Source organism: Castor canadensis, chromosome X (genome assembly GCF_047511655.1).
Source record: "Castor canadensis chromosome X, mCasCan1.hap1v2, whole genome shotgun sequence".
Taxonomy (NCBI): Eukaryota; Metazoa; Chordata; class Mammalia; order Rodentia; family Castoridae; genus Castor; species Castor canadensis.
The window spans coordinates 107,926,225-107,945,047 of NC_133405.1; the positions used below are offsets into that span (position 1 = coordinate 107,926,225).

The 18,823-nt window shown below is 39.7% G+C and overlaps 3 protein-coding genes across 9 annotated transcripts in view; all 3 read right to left on the reverse strand.

The window, feature by feature from the left end:
• Positions 1-18,823, reverse strand: part of Sytl5 (synaptotagmin like 5) — a 232,405-nt gene that overhangs the window by 112,134 nt on the left and 101,448 nt on the right. Inside the window, exon 1 of one of the 7 annotated variants that reach the window (XM_074062221.1) lies at positions 3,457-3,544. The exons of the other annotated variants lie outside the window; for them this stretch is intronic. The gene's annotated coding sequence lies outside the window, so the exon portion shown is untranslated. Of the gene's footprint in view, positions 1-3,456; positions 3,545-18,823 lie in introns of those variants that run through there. 7 annotated transcript variants of the gene reach the window in all.
• Positions 15,785-16,341, reverse strand: H2al3 (H2A.L variant histone 3). The gene has a single exon (XM_020152221.2). The coding sequence runs from the start codon at positions 16,183-16,185 to the stop codon at positions 15,829-15,831; it is 357 nt and encodes a 118-aa protein (XP_020007810.2). The 5' UTR covers positions 16,186-16,341; the 3' UTR covers positions 15,785-15,828.
• Positions 17,069-18,186, reverse strand: H2ap (H2A.P histone). The gene has a single exon (XM_074062223.1). The coding sequence runs from the start codon at positions 17,726-17,728 to the stop codon at positions 17,279-17,281; it is 450 nt and encodes a 149-aa protein (XP_073918324.1). The 5' UTR covers positions 17,729-18,186; the 3' UTR covers positions 17,069-17,278.

The window sequence follows — 18,823 nt, forward strand, 5'->3', positions numbered from 1 at the left end:
CATATTACATAGTGCTTCAGAGTTCAAAATGATTTCACCTCCATGATCTCATTTGTTCCTTATAACCTGTGTCTGAGACAGGATGAGTATGAGGAAACTGAGGCTAACAGAAAGTATAAAGGAGCCAGGTACTGGTGGCTGACACCTGTAATCCTAGGTACTCAGGAGGCAGAGATCAGGAGGATTGCATTTCGAAGCCAGCCTGGGCAAGTAGTTTACAAGACCCTATCTCGAAAAAATCCATCACGAGAAACGGGCTGGCAGAGTGGCTCAGGCAGTAAGAGCAACTGCCTAGCAAGCATGAGGCCCTGAGTTCAAACGCCAGTGCCACCAAAAAAGAAAGTATAGGGGAGGAAGCAAATGGTAGAATCAGACCCTGAACCTGGGGTTTTGGCTTCGTTTTTCCACCAGTTCCACAATTGTTTTCCAGAGTTTGGAAAAAAAGAAGATATCCATGTGTTGTGGACTGGTCAAGATCTTGAATTCTAGGTAGGACTGAAGGAGTAAAAGATAAGATCATCAATGTCATTAGCAAAAACACAGATGAAAGGGGAAGTGGTCTGACACAAAAGTCAGTGAATTTGGCTGCAATAATGAGAATCAAGTGACAGTTGGATATACATGGGAAAATATGTAGCAGATGGAAATATAAATTCTGAAGTTGAGCATTTACTTAGAGATGATATTTTAAACTATGAGTGTATAAGAAGTGACAAGCAAAGGAAAAAATTAATAGGTTCTGGACTAAATGCTAAACCTATAGGAGAAACTGACATGTAAGGAAGAAAGGGAGACAAAAAAATGAAAAGAAAGTCATAGAAAAATAGTTGAATAACTAATATGGAGTAATGCACAACAAGGCAGGAGAAAATTCAAGAAGTAGGAACTAATCACAAGTGTCACATAAAGCAGTGGGCACAAATACAAGGAAGATTTGGAAAAGTATTCTTCATAGCACTTCTCACAATTGTTATGAGTCATTTGGGAAAATTTATACCATTCCTAACTAGACTGAAGGTACATAAAGGCAGACTTAAGTGTTCCTTACTATAACTCCAGTGGCTAACAGTGTCTAAATATTGTATTTTTTGTGTTTGACATTAAATTAATATTTACTGAATAAATAATTAAATACATATAATTGGATCTCCTAAAAGCACTATATATAGGTAACCCTTGGTAGTACAGTGTTGGTAAAGTAATCAAGTTAGATTTCATGCCATAGGGGAATTTAAAAGAAGGTAAAATTTTTTTTGGTGGGAATGGGGTTTGAACTCAGGGCTTCATTCTCGCAAAGCTGACACTCTGCTACTTGAGTCATACCTCCAGTCCATTTTGCTTTGTTTATTTTGGAGATTGGGGGTCTCATGGACTGTTTTCCAAGACTAGTCTTGAACCAAGATCATCCGAATCTCGGCCTCCCAATAGTGAGGATTATAGGCACGGGCCACTGGCACCAGCTAAAGAAAGTAAAATTTTAAAAAAGAAAGTGGAGTAGTAGGCACAAGTTTTATTAACTACTTCTTAGAGAAATGTTTCTGCTGAAAGGCAAGAGATACCATATCAAGTGAATTTCCTTTCCTAGTACACTGTATGTTTATCCCATTTTGTTTCTCTAAGAGCTTGCCCTCTTCCCAGTGATCTTCCAGAACTTAAGGTGGTCACTACAGTTGCCAATTCTGCAAGTAATAGAAGCAATGGGAAGCACTTGCTTTATTTATGTAGAATTAGAAATTCATGGGCTGGGCATGATGAGAGATGTGGAGACAGCACAATCAGAAGATATGAAGAAACAGAGGTCAAAGGAAATGATGATACTACCCACAGAAAGAGATCACCAGGAGTGGAACCAGGTTGGAGAGAAGTTAAAGAGTTCTATGAACTCATTTAAAATGTGTGAATGTGTGTGGGAGAGGAGTGGCAAAAAAGAGAGAGAGAATACACAAACAACATATGGGATATACAAAAAGATAGTTATAAGTAAATCCAAAATAGAAAGTATTAAAGATGATTAACTAAGTGTTTACATATGCTGACAAAACAGTCATCACATATGCCATTGTGTAATAAAGCTTAGGTTAAACAAACTGCTCGCTTCCCGTATCTTAAGGCTGCATTTGCCTTTCCTTCCCTTACCATACTAAATAATTTTAGGTAGTTTCAACAAAAATAATAAATGTATGCTCCAAGACTTAAAGTTGTAGAAGCCCAATAATTGTATTTATAAAACCTATTAGAAGATTTTATCAAACCTGACTAAATTGAAAGGCAATGTAGCTAATCCTCAAATATAGGCCAGCAGAGAATTTTAGGAACTCATAAATACATAAGAAAAAATCAACAACTAAGACATCAATAAGATATTTTCTCATATCAACTTTCCTGATATTAGTTGTTCATATGAACATGTGGATACGTGAATACTGGGGGATTTCACTAGAGTCCAATAGAATGGGTCAGGCACTTAAGTCATAGAGTATGATTGTAACAGTCATGCACTTAAGCTGTTCTCTAAACAGCATATAAAAACTTCTTATAAAATGAAAAAAAATTGAATTCCTGTGTTTAAAGACTTAAGTGGTCATTTTAAGTGCACTTTCACATGTAAATAATACCTTCTCATTGTTTTGAATGCTTTAAATATATAACTTGTTTCTATGAGGATGCAGCTTGATCTATTATGTTGCAAAAATGTATTTGCACTTAAATGAAAAGATAACATTGCTGATTAAAATGATCTATATTAAAGAAAAATAAAAAATCCTGATGTATCTTTCCAGTGTATATTCATATCAATAATCAATATCGCATTTTTTGTGTTAAAAATCACATTCATGCTGAAATTATTCCATATTTTTTACACTTTGCTGATATACATACTGCATATATATCTATATTGGATATTTGTCCACATCAAGAATGGGACTAAATGCAAAAAATAATCCAATAATGCTAAATGCACCATCTGAGATTTCTAATAAATGAAAAAATTCAGATCAAGAGGAATTTCTATGTTATACATAGAAGTATGAGAAGTTCATGGCAAAATGACACAGTACTTTGGCTGTGAACTTGATTTCTTTATGTCACTAAGCTCTGTATTTGCTACTAGAGGCACCCCTTATTTGGTGGAACCTACTTCAATGTTTTCCTTTAGATTAAAATAAGTGCCCAAGACAAAATGAAAAAGAGAAAAAATAAAACATAAGTACTCAACAACAAAAGATGCCATCCCAATACATCAAACTTACAGCAGCATAATGGCTAAAATGTCCCATCTGCATATATATATTCAACTCTTTCCCCTTTTATGGTAAAATCCAACACCAAATGTTAGAAGGAATCATTTTCTTCTTGACCAGCAAAATCCTCCCACCCCTGCCACAAGCACATACAAACTACAAAAATCAAGAAAGTAGACATCACGCAGGAGATCCCTACACACCTCAATCTTACCTTAATCTGAAAGTTAGACGTTTTCGTAGTCTCACTTTTCCTTCAGACACAAACTAGACTAGTTGACCCTCATGAAGTGCTTGGAACAGGAACTTGAAAAACCAGCCTCCTGTGTTCCCACAATCTATTTGCACATTAAACACACCTAGTAGCACACATTAATGTTTATTTGTGGTAGACAGCTATTCCAAGAAGCAGGCAGTATCTACAGAGCTGAGCTATGATCAGGAGGGGAAAGGTAGGCAATTTGATCTTGTAAAATGCACTTACAAAGACTTTTGACATATTTTTCTACCAATGTTTTAAAGGCAATTCATTCTTTTAATAGTCTTTTATACTCCTGAAAACTGTATTCTTATAGTATCTAAGAAAAAATACAATAATAACAACTAACACATATGTGGCAGGCACTTTTGTAAGTGCTTTACCTGTATCATTGCTACAATTCTCCCAAATTATTTACCCATATTACAAATGAACAAAATGAGTAGTTTGCCCACAGTCACCCAATTAGTAAATGTAGAACTGCTAAGTACCACTGTGTATGTATTTAACCATGGCACTACATTGAACATGAGATAATGATTAGGTTTCCTTAGTGCTTATTCTATACTGCATCTTGAGTTGAAGAAAGGAAATTTTGGAAGATTATTTCCCCAATATTATTATTCGTTTATATTAATATTGGCTCCTTTTTAGCTGTGGTGGGGGATCCCAGAGACAGGTATTGGGAAATTGAAAAGATGAGTCTATCTTAAAGTACTAAGAGTTAATCACTTTCTTGTGTCCAGAAAGTTATACAAAAGAAGCCAAAACAGCACCTTCAAAAAGCTTCAAAAATGTATGCTTTGTTCTGTTTTTCACATTGGATAACTCCTGTCCATAAGTTCACTGAAGACAGCCATTTTCAAACTGATGTTAAGCCCATCTAGTGTGTTTTAAAATTCTTATTATTGCCATCTTAAGTTATAAAATTTCCATTTGGTTATTTTTTATACTTTTTATTTCTCTGCTGAAATCCACTGTCTGTACATCAAATAAGACCTTATTTTCCTTTCATTCTTCAAACATTGCCTTTCACTTCACTGAACATAGAATAATTCCTTTAAAGTCTTTCTCTATAAAGTCCAACAATTAAGCATCTTTGACTGTGATATTTTCCTGTTTCTTTGTATACTGAACAATTTTATTGTATATTGGACAATGTAATGATACATTGTAGAGACTGAGTTTTGCTATTTTTCTCTTTAGATTATTGATTTTTTTTTGTTGTAGTAGGAATTCAATAGATTTTGTTTTATGCTTTGCTAAGGTAGATATACAGAAAGCCTATGGTCTTTCCTAAGCTGACTAATTTTGGCAAATAAACCTCCAACTTCATCTCTTCTAGGACTGGAGGTATGGCTCAAGTGGTAGAATGCCTGCTTTGCAAGTGTGAAGCTCTGAGATCAAACCCCAGTCCCACCAAATTTTGCCTCTTGTACAGATGATATAACAGCTGGGTTTTATGATTGTTAAGGGTAGGTCCATTTTTTTGTGGCACTGGGGTTTAAACTCAGGGCCTCACACTTGCTGGATAGGTGCTCTTGAGCTACTTGAGCCACACTGCCAGCCCACCATTATTGGTGTTATTTAGGACATGGTCTTTACTTTTAAGATCTCTGGAGTCTTGCCTGGATGTACAGGATGTTAACAAGTTCTAATCAAGGTCTCTTCATTCTTGCAGGGCTGGAGCTCTAACATTCCCCTACACTGACCAACTGGTACTAATTCTTTTCCTTTTTCAACCCTGTAGCAGATACTCTCCGGTCAGTCTCAGGTAGTCCTGCCCTGTGAATGAGTATGTAGCCCAGTCCTCAGCCAAAGACTCCTGAAAAATTTTCAAATGTACTTGTGAAGATCTTGCTTTAAACAGCTCCCTCTTCTTTAATGCCTTTGTTGTGCAAATTCCCACTTCTTCAGGGCTATTGGGCTCTGATTTCTGCCTCCTCAGCTCAGCCAGACCACTGAATTGTGACTGGAATCCAGCGCACTGTGCCATTGTAAAGTTTTCCCTAGACAGAACTCTAGAGTGATGGTTGAGCTACCTCGTAAGGTTCTTTTCTCCCTTGACTCATTGCTTTTTTTCTTTCTCCCTGGAATGCACTGCCTTTTTTCTGTCTGTGGTACAATGTCTGAAAACAGTTGACTCATCTATTTTCTTCCTCAGTTCTGTAGTCATTTAGAACAGAGAGGCTGGGTCAGTACCAGTTACTCCATTATGGAGTGAAAGTCTTACTAGGGTATTCATTTTGAATAAACTTAAGTGTTATTAAAAACTCCATTTGCCCTGCCCAACTCTGTACAGTCTCTCACAATTTTAACCCTCTTGGAATAGAACCATAAGTTTCATGTGTCAGGAAGGTGATGAGAAACCACATCAGGCGAAATGGGAAAAATATATCTGCTGCTGTACTCTTTATCCTTAACAAATGTCTTAGTTTAACAGATGCTGAGACAAAGATTCACATAGTGGAAGTAGTTTTGGGGGGAGGCATATTAGTTTTTGATGCCCTCTATAACAAATTGCCACCACAATTTTGGTGGTTTAAAACAACACACATTATTGTCTTATGGTTCTTGAAGTCAGAAATCTGAAATCATTTTTATCTTTCTTTTTTTCCCAAGCTAAAGTCAAGGTGTTGGCAGGGCCACACTTCCTCTAGATGCTATAAGGGAGAATCTGTTTCCTAGTCTTTTTCAGATCCTAGAGTAGCATCTGTAATACTCCTTGTCTCATGGCTCTTCCTCCATCACCAAAACCAATGACATAGCATCTTACTTCATTGATCACTGTGTTAGCATTTTTTAGCTGTGACAAAATGCCCGAGATAAAGAATTTAAGGCAAGAAGAAATTATTTTGGCTTATGGTTTCAGTTCATGGTTGTTTTGCTCCATTGTTTCTGAGACTGTGGTGAGGTAGAACATAGTGAGGAAACACATGGATGCAGAGCTACTTGCCTTGTGGCAGCTAGGAAGCAGAGAAAGGGTCCAGGGACAAGATTTGTCTTTCAAAGGCATGCCCCCAGTGACCCATTTCCTCCAACAATGCCCCATCTTACAATAGCCCATTCAGCTATGAACTCATCAATGGGTTAATCCATTAAGGAAGGTAGCACACTGGTGATCCAATCACCTCTCTATAGTACTATTGGTTGGGGACCAAGCCTTCAACACATAAACCTTTCAGGGGGACACTTTATATGCAAACCATAATAGTCACATAGTTTTTTGTATCAAATCTCCCCTCTACCTTCCTGATATAAAATGACATCTGTGGTACATTTATGGATCATCAATAGAGTCCAGGATAATTTCCTCATCTCAAAATATCTGAATGTTTCATTTGCCATATAAGGTAACATTATATTTAGGGATTAGAGCCTGAATGCTTTTTGGGGTCATTATCTAACCTAGCAAAGTCCACATGCTGAATCCCTGAAATTAATGTCCATCCCATATGCAAAATATATTTACCCCATTCTCTCAATCCCCAAATCTCAACCAATTTTAGTACCAACTCAAAGTCCAAAATCTCGTTATCAGCTATGGGTGTGACACATTTAATCAGGTATGGGCATGATACATCCTGAGACAAAATTTTTCTCCACTTGTTCTACCTCACCACAGTCTCAGAAACAATGGAGCAAAACAACCATGAACTGAAACCTCTGAAACCATAAGCCAAAATAATTTCTTCCTGCCTTAAATTCTTTATCTCAGGCATTTTGTCACAGCTAAAAAATGCTAACACAGTGATCAATGAAGTAAGATGTTCTATTAGGTTTCAAGGCCTGAAAGCAGCTTGAAGCTCTACCTTCTGATATCCATCCTAGGGCCTGTTTCTCTGACCTCTGGGCATAAATCAATATAAATGATCAATATTCTTGTAGCTGTTCTTGGATTCTCCTTTAAAATGGTTGTAACATCGATCTGCTAGTCGCCTCATGAGAAAACATTCTTTTAACATGTGCTCATTTCATACCTGCATGAGTGTCATCATTTAACCCTGTTCTAAAAATTATATTTTAATAATTGTAGAAGTTAAACAAAATTGCCTAATACATTCACCTACTAGAGTCAGGAAGATTTCAATGAAATCTTGTGTATGATTTAAGCTCAGGTACATCTTTTCTCAGCTCTCTCAGAGGAATTCAAATCACCCATAGAATGTTGTTGACTCTGTTTTTCTAGTTTTAATTTTCTGAGCTACAAACCTAGTGTTTATTTCAGATACATCTATAGCCCATAAATTATTCTGCAATGTTGGCAGGACTGGATGGGAATTGGATTTTAGGGTCTGATGATTTTAGGATCTGTCTAAATGGATTCATGGTTTATAGAGATCTAATCTGTGTTTGGTGAGACGATCTGTTTTGTAACCCATTTCATTTGTTTGTATGTTTTTGAGTTCAAATCAATTAAGAATTTCATAGCCTTCAGGAAAAGAATTTTTAAAAATATATTTGGGCCTACGTCTTCTGTTTCAGTGTTTATTCTTGACTGTGCCTGAAATTATAGAACTGAAGTTATAAGCTCTATTTCTTTCTACCTCTATATCTATCTCTGTGTCTGTAATTCAGAAATGACTTCACCTCTGATAGTAATATCTTTCTACCACTGAAGTATATTAATATATTAGTCCATAATATCTCTTAATTTAAAGGAGCTCTGTTCTGATTGACATGTGTAATATAATCATTTTAAGGATTTAAATTCACATAATTTATGCTAATTTTTAGCAAACAAGGCTAGCTTAGTATTTTCTGGTTTTTGAGGGTTGAATTTTGCCTACCTTCTTGAATAAGCTAAGGGATCCTTTGACAGTTGGTAAAATATTATTCCTGGGTGTGTCTGTGAGGGTGCTTCTGGAAGAGATCAGCATTTGAATTGGTAGACTGAGTAAAGATCACCCTCACCAATGTTGGTAGGCATTGTCCAATTCATTAGGGCTACAAAAGAACAAAAAGGTGGTAAAAGGGCAAAATTTGCTCTCTCTGATCTGGGACATCAGCCAGCATTCCTGATTCTTAGAGACTTAGACTGGGACTTAAACCATCTCTCTCATCCTACCCACTTCCCAAACTGAACTATGCCTGCAGGTTTCCTAGTTGTCAAGTTGTAGATTGTGAGACCTCTTGGCCTCCACAAATGAGCAGACCAATTCCAATACAAATCTCTTTATGTATTTATATATTTTATTTCTCTATAGAACCCTGACTAATACAGGCTTTATGTAAATAATTATGCTTTCTCTAATTTATTTATGTTAAGCACAAAGAAATCACACATTTTTAGGCCTCTTGGGTATGTATTTCCTAAACTTAAGCAGTTCTACTGACCAAATGATCTAGAATTACTTCTACTAAAAGTTAAAAATTTGAAAATCATGGCTCTCAGAAGTGGTAGAGCCCCTGCCTGGCAAGCGTGAGGCCCATAGTTCAAACCCCAGTACCACCAAAACAAATCAAAAAACAAAAAAAACTTTGAAAATTGCAAATATGTTTAACCAAATTGAATTATTTTTTTGACAGACTTGTATTTCCACAACCAAAAGGTTTTATAACATGTCAAGTTTCAAACATTTCTAAAACCTTTAGATAACTGAAAAACCTCGGATGATATTATAGTGAGTTAATGGACATTCAAGGATGGCTTTATCCATTATAAGTGATAGAGAAACAGAATTTGAAAACACTAACACATTGATTACTAAGTATTACTTTATTTTACATATGTTTGATTTTTTGAGACAACGTATTGTTATGCAGCCCAGCTGACCTTGAACTCATGATCCACCTTCCTCAGCCTCTCAAGTGCTGGAATTACACCCTTGCACTACCATGCCCCGTTCTATTCTTACTTGTTATTTATACATGCTACATAGAGGCTAATTCTTTGGATCTGTCAATAAATATGCCCATTTCTGCAAAAATGAGAAGCTGTAGAAGGGATGTGTGCAGCTGGGTTAGGTGTATTCCTTTTCATCATGTCTGATGAAATCACAATCAGGAGCTGGGTGTGGTAACACAATTGAAGGCTGAGGCAGTAGGCTCACAAATTTGAAGCCAGCCTGGGCCCACATAGTAAGACCCTGTCTCAAAAAAAATCACAGATAGCACATAATTAATTGACCCCTCTGCAAAATAGAAGTGATTTTGCTTAAAAGGCGTATTTTATTAGTGTGAATGAAACTCTGCTAGAGGTCTCAAGATAATTTTGACTAAAGGAAAAGTAGATGTTTTTGTTCTGAAGGAAAATGGTTTCTTATCCCAAAATAGGAAAGAAGGTGGTGAAAGACAAAACTGAGCAGATACACAAAACTTTGGAAAGTTTACTGAGATGGAATTTGAAAAAGAACACAAACCTGTGTTAAAATTTTCCAAAGCTGAATCAATTTTCATGAGTTAATTCCTAAGATTTCCAAAAAGAATACATGATTACCTTAGAATCAAGTTAATATTGGATACTGAAGTTTTTGTTAAAGCATCAGTCTGCTCTCCATACCGTATTGTGAAAGATCACTCTTTACGTGTGTTCATTTCCTATGGTGCTGAAACACATTACCAAAACCTAGGTGACTTAAAAGTACACACATTTATGTGCTTATAATTTTGGATGTTAGGAAGTCCAAACTCAGTTTGTCTGGATTACCTTCTTTATAATCTGCCTCCAAATCAAATGTGTAGCTCAACAGAGTAACTTCCAATAAATTGTTCTCATGTTATTCACCTTAAAATAAAAGGAAAAATTTGTAGGGTGCCTATAGTCCTAGCTACTTGGGAGAAAGCATTAACATAAGTTTTAGAAAGTGTATCATGCATGGGAAGGGAAGGACTAGATAATTGGTAGTATACTCACTGTCCATTATATATGCTTTATTTACCTAAATCCTGGTGGTACTTTTCCTGATGATATTAGTCAACAATACCATAGTGTTATAATTTAAGTTGCCATTATTTTTTTGGCAGTGTGGGGTTTGAACTCAGGGCTTCACACTTGCGAGTCAGGCACTCTACCACTTAAGCCACACTCTAGCCCTTTTTGCTGTGGTTATTTTAGAGACAGGATCTCACTTTTTGATCAGGCCAGCTTGGACCACGAACCTCCTAATTTAAACTTCTTGGATCACTGGGAAGACAGATGTGCATCACTGTACCCAGCTATGGGTTGAGATGGGGGTCTCTTGAATTTCCTACCTGGGCTGGTCTGGAAAGGTGATCTGTCTGATCTCAGCCTCCTGTATAGCTAAGATTACAGGTGTGAGCCATCAGTGCCTTGCTTCAGTTAGTTTTTAAATGTTTGGTTACAACCTATTTTAGTTTGCATCTAGCATCTTCTAGGTCAGAACTTCTCAACTGAAGAAGCATATCAAACTTATCTCTGGAGATTTACTGAAACACAGATGCTTTGAACCTACTTCATACTTCATTTAAATAGACTAAATCATGATACTTGTAGACATTTTGATGAAAACTCTTTTTTGTGGCATTATAATTGTTTGCACAACATGGCAATGATTCTACCTTCAGTTGCATTATTTTTGTTTTGCCATCCCAAAAGACTTTTGTGAAAATTGCATAGTATTTTACTCGTGATAAGTGAACCACAGACATAAGTTTCTCTCATCTCTAGCTAATTCTTGACACACACTGATATTCCCCAAAGGGCTACAATCAGTTACAGGTCAGAGGTTTTGTCTTTAACCAAAATGGACCATTGCATAGGCCTATGAAAAAGGACAGGACCTCAGGTGCTTCAGAGAATAGGTTCTTGGGCATTGGTCCCTCATGTCCTCACAAAACCACCTTTGAGATCATGTCAGTGGCCAGGGCAAGAATTTCCAGAACAGCTTAACTGAAAAGTTAAACACAATATACAACAACAGCAAAAGACTCCAGCTTGCAAAGTCCAACTCAGTCCTTTCCTCCTATCTGTCTGGCCTGCCCCAAATAAAACACAAGTGAGTGCATTCCTAGAAATCTGAGAGACCCTAATACCTCAGAATTATTGAAGAGCTTCATTTTCCCAAGGAAGAACATAAAACACTTTCTAGCTCAAGGCTACTTTTCAGGCTAGAATAGAGAAAGAGTCTGGACAACAGGAAGCAGGGCCAGGCTCTTGTCCTCACTCTGCTGCCCACTTAGTATGGGACCTTGAATAAGCAGATAACCATTTTGGGGCCTTGGCAGCCTATGCTGTCAAGTAGAAACCTTAAAAAAAATCTTGTCGGGCCAGGCACTGTAAGAGGCATAAGCAGGAAGATCACAGTCTGAGGCCAGCCAAAAACATGAGATCCTCACAGAAAAATAACTAAAGCAAAAAAAAAAAAAAAAAAAGAGCATGGTTCAAGTGGTACAGCAGTTTCCTATTAATTAAGCACAAGACCCTGAGTTCAAACCTTAGTACTTACAAGAAAAAAAAAAATCCTGTCCTCTGGATCCCATTTACCCATTTTCAGTAGAGATCTTTTCCTAGTAAAGATCATAGTCTGATAATTCTTCACCTTGAACAGAACTTTGAAATACTTTTTTAATCACCATAGTCATGGAAGCTGATGGGTCCCCAAGGAGATCACATTACAGGTGACCAGAATCCGGTTCTCTTTCCTCTCCTCTCACTATTTTGCCTCTTCATGTCATTAGACATGGCTCCACATTTGAACTGGTGAATTCTTTTCATTCCACATTTCAGAACTCAAATATCTCAAAATTACAGGCAGCGCACCAGCCTCCCCACTGCTAACTGGTTTGCTTTACTATATTTTACTGTAACAGAAAAAATGTAGAGAGATTTTCCCCACAGTTATTCTAGAGTATGAAGAGAAGACAATCTGTGACTTCTAGGAAGAACTCTGGAGGACAAACACTAAAATACAAAAGGCAGAATTTACTTCCTTTTATTAGATTTAAAATCATGCTCCTAAAAGAACAGAATAAAAGAATCTCAATATTCCAATGTTATGTAAACTGCTATTTCGGAATGTATGTATGGCTCTGTCACTGATTGACTTACACTAGGCTGAGGAATTGAGCGTCACCATTTAGGAACCTTTCAAGAAATCTAGGCATGTCATACATTTAAGTAAGTGGAATTATCTCATTAGATAGGGCATATACCAATCTGAGTATTATTGAACTACAGTGATGATTTGAAGGTGAGCGCTACACTAGTCATTCCCAAGAGGATCACATTATGGGTTCACAATTACATACTACAAGAAAAACATAAAATCTCATTACCATATCACAGATAGTTTGAGGAGGACTACACTACATTAATTCATTTGAAGCTAGGCATTTCTGACTGTAGCCATGTACATGCCCAGGCATTCTGATTTCCCAAGAGAGATCAGAAATTGAGATTTTCAGGTAAAAATACCTGGAAGTATTTTGAACGTCAGAAACCAAATAATTTTCTTTTAAAATCATCATTGCAATATTAATGATCCCAACTAGGCCCTAGATTAGGAGTGCGACCTTCTATTTCTCAATGTGTACATTAGGCAATAATACATTGACTATTATAAGGAACCATAAGAAATCTTTTCCAGAATCCTATTTGGATTCTGAAAAAGCCTTTTCTGAAAATTCAAGCTATCTCTCCCTGGCCACATCCTCCAGGAAATATTATGTTTAAAATGATCAGGAAAACAGGGCCTTCAAAATACTTCTGTGACCAAAGGTTGCCCTTGGTATGAGGCCAGCCTAAATCTGAGGCTTTGAGTTCATGCCAACACTAAGAGAGTGTTATCCTCAACTTCCCATTCAATACTTATGGGTGATATTTTATACTAAACTGAGCCATGTCAGACCCTGACTTACCCGGACACTGATGTGACCACAGACCTTGTTGGAAGACCTTTCCTTTGTTTGGGAAACATGCAGGCTATGACCTCAGCCTCTTGCTTATTCAGGTTTTAAGTTTCCTTCTCCCAACAGGGCACTGGTTGCCAATGGTGTCCTATCCATGGAACCTAAGGTAGAAGGAATCCTTCCTTACCATATCCACTTCCTGCTTTTCAGAAAAGCACAAAAGGCTTATACTTGAGTGGACTCATGCCTTCCCAAGGGCAGTGATTCTCACTCTTCTCCCATTCTTTTCTTGAGTGTAAAATTCCTTCCACATGTGGAAGGGACCACTGGAAGGGTGCTGGGTTAGGCTGATGCTATGTTGCTGTGGCCCCTGTGTGTCCTGTGAAACCCACAAGCACAGCTGAGCACAATGCACAAAGGGAGGGCGGTGTCCCTGATGATGCTCTCAAGCCCCTTGACTCTTCAGAGGCCTTACCAGCAGGGACTCTTGTAAGCTCAGCCTCCAAACTGCATGCCAGATATCAAACAGAGAGAGCTGAGAGAGCCTGGGAACCCTGGCTGCCTCCAGTCACAGTGAGCATTGATGTCACTTTTGCATGGACTATAAGGTGATGGCCTGACCACACAGAACTGCCCAGCCAATATGTTTAACTCACCTACTGTGGCTTTTCCCTCCATGAATAAATTCTTCTGTAATGATGTCCTGTGAAGTACTCAGGGGGCTGTGTTTTGGGCTACAATAACCCACAGCCACAAGCCAAATATGAAGCTTTTAAATATCAGACAGCTGTTTAACCAACATGTCCAGGTCTGAGTAAAATGACTAATTCCCTAGAAGCACTCACATTTCACTGAAGGACACTGGGCTAAGAGAAACTCAGGCCTTGGACAGAGAGATAATAAACCACAGTGAAGGGAGGAATGGATGTGTCCCAATCATGTGATCAGCTGAGGGAGACCCTCCACTTATAGCTCCTGGGGAAAGGCCAGCTTGCTACTTGAATAAGCAGCGGAGAAAGTAGTGAGCTTGGTCAAGGAGTGCTACATGGTTCTACAAGAAACCACAAATCTGCGGGGTGGACATCTTGGCAATCAGATTTCTATTAATATAAGGTTCAGTGGGCATTATGTGTCAAGAAAGTCTTCTTGGACTTTTGCAAGTATATCTTCCAAAGAGCGCTATTACCTTCATTCTCAGGCCATTCCTGTGATTTAGCCAAAGGCCAAGCCAAATCCTTTTTTCACAGACGCAGAGAGAGGGTGAGTGACCAGGAAGAAGCAGAGAGGAGACTGGAGTGTGGCCTACTTGCCATATCCATTGCCTCTTGGCTCCTTTCTCTGCTTGGCACTCTCCCATCTCTAAACAAGTAGAAGCAGAGGGTTGTTGTCACAGCCAGTGACCCCAGTGCCCAGTAGTGACCTGGGCACCAGGCCCAGCTGCACCATGGGAAGGCACACCTGAGCATGTGTGGCTAGAACAAGAAACAGATGCAGCTGTTTATTAATGGCTACCCTGGGCCTGTGCTGTGTGAAGCAGAAGTTTACAGGCACAGGTAGACTTATATTTGGGAAAACTAAAGATGGAGAGACTCTTCTCCCTCATCTTGAGCATGAGGAAACCTCTGATGAGAAGAAACATGAATGTCGAAGGCCACCTGGCTAGAGAAGTGGTGCACTGGGATCTGAAACCCAGATCCTCTGATTCTACTGTGGAAGCCAGCTGGGCAGCCTCTGAGCCACCCTCTGTGAAAGGGCAGCAGGCAGCAGACTGTGGCACTCAGGGGCCGAATGAACAGTGAAAACCTCAAATGTGAACACTCACAGGTGAGGGGCAGATGCTGCAACACTTGATATGAATCTTATTTCTAACTTAAAGCAGCACCTGTGAGTGCTCATAAGGATCACATGTACCTTGTCAAACTGACCATAATTGGGTTTTTGTACATTTCCTTATGGTATCACCATCACTCCTTAATCTTCATATGAACACCCCTGTCCCACTGAGTTTATGTCCACAGTGTGCCACCTTCTCTCCCACACCCACTGCCATTGCCTTCTGACCTGAGACCTTCCCTGCTATGAATAAAGCCTTTACCACCACAGTCATGGTCTTCAGTGCCTCCCCAGTTGCCAGCATCACCCTGGGAATACAACATGCCTGGAGGTCCCCAGCCGTCTTTCTGGCCTCCCATGGCCAGAGCCCATGAGGACACCTTTTCTGCCCTGTACCTCAGCAGCCTACATCCACCAGGGCCACTGCCCACACTGTCCCTTTGGAAACTACTCCCCTGAAATCACTGATTCAAAAGCCCCAGAGTGACCACACTTCCACCCCTCCAACCCTTCTTCTGGATGTCCCATGGACACCTCCCACTCAAAATGCCGAACTGAGAGGAGTCAGACCACTGGCATTGGTTTAATCAGTTTAATAAGACAGTTGATGGGCTGCCCAACCTATGGCCATTTGGGGGGCTGCATGAGGTTGTTGAAGAGATCCCACCAGCTGAGACCCAGGCATCATTGCTTCTTCTCGGGTTCGGGAACCTCACCATCTGAAGATTTGGCATCCTCTTGAAATAAGTGATGGAGATGTTGGTTGTTCTCAACCACGGTCTCCACGTGTTCCGGAGTGATGCGCCTTCTGCCCTGGCTGTGGGCCTCATTGCCAGCCAGCTCCAGGATGTTAGCGGTCAGATACTCCAGAATGGCAGCCAGGAACACGGGGGTAGATGAGCTCAGCCTCTGGGCGTAATCACCCTGTCGAAGAAAGCGGTCCACACGGCTAACGGGGAACTGTAATTCGGCTCTTGTGGAGCGCGATATGGGCTGCTTCTTAGGCTTAGTGGATTTCGAGCTGAGTTTTTTGCCAGCCATAGTGGTTGCTGAGTTTTGCTCTAGTTGGCTCAGGTTGTTTTCTTTTCTGGCCTGGGCCTCTCAAAATCCCAGGGCTTATATCCCCTCCCGCTTGTTTCCCTGTGCTCCTCATTGGTCAGGAGCTGCCTTTGTAACAACCTAGACTTTGTGATGTCATCTGTGTTCACTGGGCCTTGATCAGGCCTCAGTCTAGAAATGGCCATATGTGGGCCTGGTCACCCTTATTACTTGATCCACTTTTTGAGGGTACTTGTGTCTTTCTACTAGACTCTAACATCCTAGCCAAAATTTGTGTTTCAACTAAAACATTGCCCTGTCATTAGCATACTACTCCAGGTGACCTTATTCTAGCTGTGCATCCTCTTTCAGCTCTTTCATATCCTTTGTAAACTGTCGGTTGCTGTTAGACTTGTGGTTTGTCAAGCTGATCATAATTCCTACTTTGTACATTCCTTATGGTTTCACCATCACTTTTCAATCATCACGTGAATACTTCTGCCCTATTAAGTTCATGCCCACAGTGTCTCACCCTCTCCCCCATCCCCATTGCCATCGCCTTCTGACCTGATCCCTCCCCCCACCACACTCACGGTTGTCTCAGACCGGTCTCCACCACAGTCATGGTTGGCTGACCTTAGATCTTCCCCACCACAGACATGGTTGCTGGCGCCTCCCCACTTACCAGCATTAATGCTGGGAATCCACTATGTCTGGAGGCCCCCAACCACCTTTTTGGCTTCCAAGGCTTTCCTTGTTCAGAGCCCATGAGGACACCTTTTCTGCCCTGTACCCCAGCCACCAACTCCCACCAGGGCCACTGCTCACATTGTCTCCATTGGAAACCATTCACCTGAAAACCCTGATTCAAACACCCATGCTAACCACAGCTTCCAACCCTCCAACCATTCTCCTGGATATTTTATAGACACCGTCCACTCAAAACAACGAACTGAGAGGAGTCAAAACCACTGACATTGCTTTAAACAGTTTAATAGCATTTGTTGATGACAACAGCGGGGCCTCCTCTGCTATTAGACGTTGTGGCTCTTGGCTTCATCTGTGAGGCTTCCCACCAGATTCTGCAACCCAGTCTTCAGCCATTCCTCCTGGGTCTAGGCATCTTGTCAAACAGAGAGGATGCATCTTTGAAAACGCGAGGGGGCTCACAGTTGTTGTCTCCTTCTCTCTCCCCATCTGGTAGGTTGTTGTCATCTTCACTGTTGTTGCTGGCCTCAGTGCCCACGAGCTCCAGGATGTAGTCGGTAAGGTAGTTGAGCATGGCAAGGAGGAAATCTGTTGTGGTGGAACCTAGGCATGGCGTGTACTGCTGCTCCTCCTGCAGAAGGCGGTACATATAACTCACAGGTAACTGTATATCAGGTCTAGAAGAATGGTTTTCAGGTTGACTGCCATCTTTGTAAAAGTTCTCTTGGTTCTTTTTCCCTGACATGATGGCTGCCTGATTCACTAGCTGGACTGGGTCTGTGAAGATGCCAGTACTCAGTCCTGTCCCTTGTATTCCTAGGTGCCTATGTGACATCATAGACTTCGTGATGTCATCAGTGCCCACTGGGCACCGATCAGGGCTCAGCCTAGAAATGTCTACCACAGAAACCTGGTCACTCTAATGACTGGGCCCTGATTTTGAGAACTTCCTATTTGAATTAACATTATAGAACTAAATGTCTATTTCAATTTGCCCTAACTGTAGGATGTCACTCCAGGTTATGTGAGACTTATGTTCTTTTTTGAGATCTTTTACAACCTTTTGTTTAGTTATGGGTCACTAATAAACATAGAAAATATATTTACCAGTAGAGGTTTGACAGTCCTTTTCCCTCCTCATGCTGTATTGTAGCCAGTTTTACCTTTATTTGCTCACTTAAATATGCAGGATCAATATTCCTGTGTCTACTCTTTGTATTCTCTTTTGAATCAGTTATAACATCTTTCTCTTTTAACACATGCTCATTCCATATATGCATAAGTGTTTAAAAAATGTTTTAACTACTTTGGAAGTAACAATGAAATACTCAATGCATTCCCTTGTCAGAGCCATATAGATAATGACAAGCACAACTTGTGCTCAGTTTAAGCCCAGATGATTCTTCCTAGGTTCTAAGATAGACTGCTTATTTTTTCTCATTTCAATTTTCCTCTCTGCTAATCTTGTTTCTGATTTTTGCATTATGCTTTGGTTCATTAAGAATCAATACCTTTCCCATTCCAAAAGGGAGAAAATAACTTTTTAAAAATTATATTATTGTTGTATTGGAGGTACACTGTGACATTTACAAAAGTTCTTACAGTTTATCATGGCTGAATCCACCCCCTCCATCTTTCTCCTTTATCCCCTCCTGCCCCCTATTCCTGGAATAGTTTCAACAGAGCTCATTTTTCCATTTTCATAGTGAGTATGTAATATATCCACCATACTCACCCTCCTACACCCTTTCCTTATATTCTCCCCTCCCACTGGCACCAACCCCCAGACAGGACCTTCCTGATCTCTGTTTTTGAAAAAAGGCATTTTTGTTTGTTTAAGATATCTATACATGGAGTTTAGTTGTGACATTTCGATGTATATATATATTATAACCCTAATTGATTCATCCCCTTTATTTTTCTACTTTCAACC

Excerpts from the sequence above, each read along its gene's own strand:
- H2al3 (XM_020152221.2), bottom strand. The coding sequence starts at position 16,185 with ATGGCTGGCAAAAAACTCAGCTCGAAATCCACTAAGCCTAAGAAGCAG.
- H2ap (XM_074062223.1), bottom strand. The coding sequence starts at position 17,728 with ATGATGTCACATAGGCACCTAGGAATACAAGGGACAGGACTGAGTACT.